This window comes from Citrus clementina, unplaced genomic scaffold (genome assembly GCF_000493195.1).
Source record: "Citrus clementina cultivar Clemenules unplaced genomic scaffold, Citrus_clementina_v1.0 scaffold_3, whole genome shotgun sequence".
Lineage (NCBI taxonomy): Eukaryota > Viridiplantae > Streptophyta > Magnoliopsida > Sapindales > Rutaceae > Citrus > Citrus x clementina.
This window is the reverse complement of record NW_006262339.1, coordinates 46,338,922-46,342,914: the sequence shown is the minus strand read 5'-3', so window position 1 is coordinate 46,342,914 and position 3,993 is coordinate 46,338,922. Positions and strand designations below refer to the sequence as shown.

General features: G+C 41.0%; 1 protein-coding gene across 1 annotated transcript in view; it reads right to left on the bottom strand.

Annotated features, from left to right (window-relative positions):
* The window catches only part of LOC18050075 (BRCT domain-containing protein At4g02110), a gene marked incomplete at its 3' end in the record, with an annotated part of 7,418 nt that continues 3,425 nt past the window's right edge, over positions 1-3,993 (bottom strand). The window contains exons 8-10 of the mRNA XM_006444404.2: positions 1,135-3,777; positions 707-923; positions 1-534 (exon numbers count right to left, since the gene is read on the bottom strand). Coding sequence (XP_006444467.2) covers positions 1-534; positions 707-923; positions 1,135-3,777 — 3,394 coding nt within the window. The remainder of the gene's footprint in view (positions 535-706; positions 924-1,134; positions 3,778-3,993) is intronic.

The window sequence follows — 3,993 nt, the reverse complement described above, 5'->3', positions numbered from 1 at the left end:
TGAAGAGGTCCTTTTAGATGGATTAATCCTGCTTCTGGTGCACGTTGGACAGAACCAGTCTTCCTCCGGAACACTTTCAAGAGGAGGATCACAACAATCAATATGCATTCCAACCCCACAACCAACAGAACCACCTTCGTCTCCACAGATCAGCATAACTTCACCCCTGTCACTGCACCCACACGCTTGGCAAGTTATCTTATCAGTATCATAATCATTGGGAGGAGTCAAGTCCATAACTATTTCTTCTGCCTTGCTAAGCAGATTGGATAATGACTTCTCTGCCCAAGCATGAGTGTTATATTGCACATGTCTCTCAAGGGAATAACCAGGTTTGCAAACAAACTCCACCAAGTAATCAGCTACAACACAAGGTATCTCATGTTTTAAGAACTCTTGGACCCACAAATCAACACGAGGCATACCAGGACTAACAACAGCAAAGTCAACTCCAGAATTTAGAAAGCGAGTGTAAGGTGGGGAAGTAGCTAATATGTTCCCATCTCCAGCCTTCACCACGCGCTTCAGTGTATCCTGGATGAACAAAAGATGCAGAACAGGTATCAGAACAGTAGAATCTAAATAGTACAAACTACCAGAATGAAAGCCAACTATACCATCTGTTATTAAATGGTTTATCGAAAAATGATTTCATAATTAGAAACTTAGAATATATAATAGGGTTTATGTTACCAAACAGACATACCAGAGGTGGCGCAATGCAATCTCCATAAACAATAATGCGCATTCCATGAAAGGCACCATGACCTGTTCTCTCCCTTAAGAGCCGCCATTTCCTTGGAGCCTCTAAATTAATTGCACCATCTTCACTGAGGCCATTTTTGTGCCATTCGTAAGGTTCCTCCGGCAAGAATTTTCCTGCCTGGCTACAAGCACTTAAATAATCAGTCTTGAGAATCCACCTGCATTCAAGACAGAATTGTAATAGCCATCAGCAAGAGCCTCAAGGAGCTAATATTTCATTTCTATGACAAAAATGCTTCCATGGTTCAAATAGTAGACCATGGAAGTTGTTAAATAATGTGTAGAGCCAGTGGAGAATGAAACTTAAACCAACTTCGAGAACCAAGAATTGGTTAAAGCTGATGAAAGTTATGCCAAGAGGAACTTCACCTTCCAGATGCCGCAGCAGCAAAGAACTTCTCTGTTCTGCGAATTTCTGGGGCAATAAAGTGTGTTGCCTGGTATGACCACTGATGAGAATCTCTACATAGTCTTCCTTTCAAACGCCTTATAACCACCTGAAATTCCTTTCTCTGTAGTCTATGTCCACTTAATATAAACCATATAGGTTCATCTTTCAGTTTGTTCAGAGACTTGTCCAATTTGTTCAGAGACTTGTCCAATGGTATTGAATTGGAATTAACATTTCCACCAATTTTATTCTTCATTGATACTTTCATAGATTTAAGAATTGATTTTCCAACACCTGGACTTGAAGTTTGGCCTTCATCAGCAACCGGCCTGTTTTCCTTCTCCACTTCATCAGAGCTCCCCACCTTACTTGCAGATGCAGTGATGACCCGGGTTTTGCTTCTTGGAAGCAGCACATTTTTCTCTTTTTCTCTGCATTCCTCATTTTTCTCTCCATTTAAATTTTCTTCCCCAACTACATCTTTCTTGGATTCTACTGTCCCTTTGTCAGCAGAAAGGGTCTTTAAACTGGCCTTACCCGAAGGCCTTTTCTTTGCTCTATTTATTTTGCATTTCGTACCATCCCTCTTGGAATTTGATTCATCCAAGTCAAACATCTCACCAGAAAGAGTCGTCCTTACCTGAGCATTTATCCCTTCCTTTCCAGTAATTTCATCATGTCTGCAAACTACGGAATCATGCGCTTCATGACCGGCTCCAGGTATCCTTTTCAACTCTGCATCTTCTTTATGTATGAGTTCAACCCCCTCAGGCTTCTCATCATTCAGTGCCTCCTCAAACACATTTCCAACTTTCTCATCAGCAGCTTCAGCTTCATCATCCCAGGATTCTACTGTCTCCTTGTCAGCAGAAACATTTCCATTGGCCTTATCTGAAGGCCTTATCTTTCTTTTACTTTTCATACCATCCATTTTGGAGGTTGATTCATCCAAGTCAAATCTCTTGCCTGAAACAGTCATTCCAACTTCAGCATTCATTACTTCCTTGCCAGTTATTCCATCACGTCCATAAACCATAGAATCATGTGCTTCATGGCCAACTCCAGGTACTCTTTTCATCATTGTATCTTCTTTATGTATGGATTGAACCCCTTCGGACTTCTCATTGTTTAGCATCTTCTCAAACTCAATTTCATACTTTTCATCAGGAGCTTCAGTTTCATCATCCATGGTCTTGATCCCATCACCAGAATTATCTCCACATTTTGCAACGAGTGTTGTCTCCATCTCTTTTGTCGCTTCATCACTTAAATTTGGAGGGTCTGTCTCAAGCTCACTCGTACTAGAGAATTTCTTCTGGTTGGCTCTCTCTACCTCCCTACTCAAGCAAACAGCAGGACTGCTTAGGGAGGAAATTTTGTTAGAGTAAATAGAACCCTTTCGATTGGTTGTGTGTCCAGAACCGAAAGCCTTTTTGGCAACCATCTTCTTCCTAATAGGCTTTGCAATCAATTTGTCCTTTCCCACTTGAGGAGAGACTATATTTACAGGTCTAGGTGATTTGTCCATAGCCAAAAATCTGTTTTTGGCAGATGACCCCTCAAGGTCCTGATGCAGATTCTGTGCATCCTCTGCTTCACCATCCAAATGTACAGATCCCATACCAAAATCTTCATTATCAGTCTTGCTTGCAACAGTGGACTCTTTTGATCCCCTGCATGTTTCAAGGGCATTTCTATCAGCGCCCTCACTGTGCAAGGCTTCTGAGGTCACAGTTTTTAATGAAGGCAGATCAGGTGTCAGTGGTTTCTTGTTGGGTGCAGTACTAGGAGTAGCAGTTTCAATAGTATAATGGCCGTTACTGCCAGGGGATAAATGGTTACCTGTCTCAAATGAATGGCAAGCTGATGATTTTGTCTCTGATACCGGAGTTTTATAATTAATCGGACTCCTTGGGTTGCATTCTGCTGCATTATGACTCATCTTTTGTGATTTAGAACCGGCACCAGTACTATTACTCATTCTCTTTTGAGGTAACACAATTGACTCTTCTTCATGACACAGTTCTCCTCCTCTCTTAGGAATTTCACCACAAGCTGTAACAGTTCTGGTCTCTGCATTTTCCACTTTGGAGGAAATAATGTTGAGAACATCATTGTCTACCTTCCCTGAGGACATTGTGAGTATTGACTTCCTAGGGGTTTTCCTAGAGTAATTCAGAGAACAAAATTTTGATCCAGAATGATAGGAAATTTCAGCATTTTTTGAAGTAGGTACTAAGTCACTTTTCACTTTAGCAGAATTTGGAGTTTTCTCATGACTATTGTCCCTAGAAGCACCAGTGTAATGACAACCATTCACCTCAGTAATATTAACATTATCAAAGCCTGAGATTTGATGAGATCTACTCACTCTGCTTGGAGTTGATAACATGTCCGTAGCATTGTCAATGCCTGAAGAAGCTTCAGGAATGGTTGAACCTACCAGTAGTCCCTGCCCTTCCAATGTCGACTTGGGTGATTCATGGGCATTAATAATGCCAACATTTAAATTATGAGGACTCTTATTCACATCTCTGCCCCCAAATTGCTTCAGACTAGCAACTTCAATCTCCTCTTCAGAATCCTTAGCTTCAGCTTCCATTGTCTCCAACTCATAACCACTGTTGAGACCCAAAAAAAAAAAAAATTCAGTAACTGGGGAGGGATTTACTTAAAATTCACAATAAAAAGCATTCAACAAAACAAAGCCACAAGTTAAAAAATCCAGGGAAGGGGGGGGGGGGGGGGGGGGGGGGGGGAAAGGGAAAAAAACCTTAAAAAAAACCTTTTTAATTAAATTAAAAAATTAAAATAGCGGCTCCAGGAAAACCCTTAAA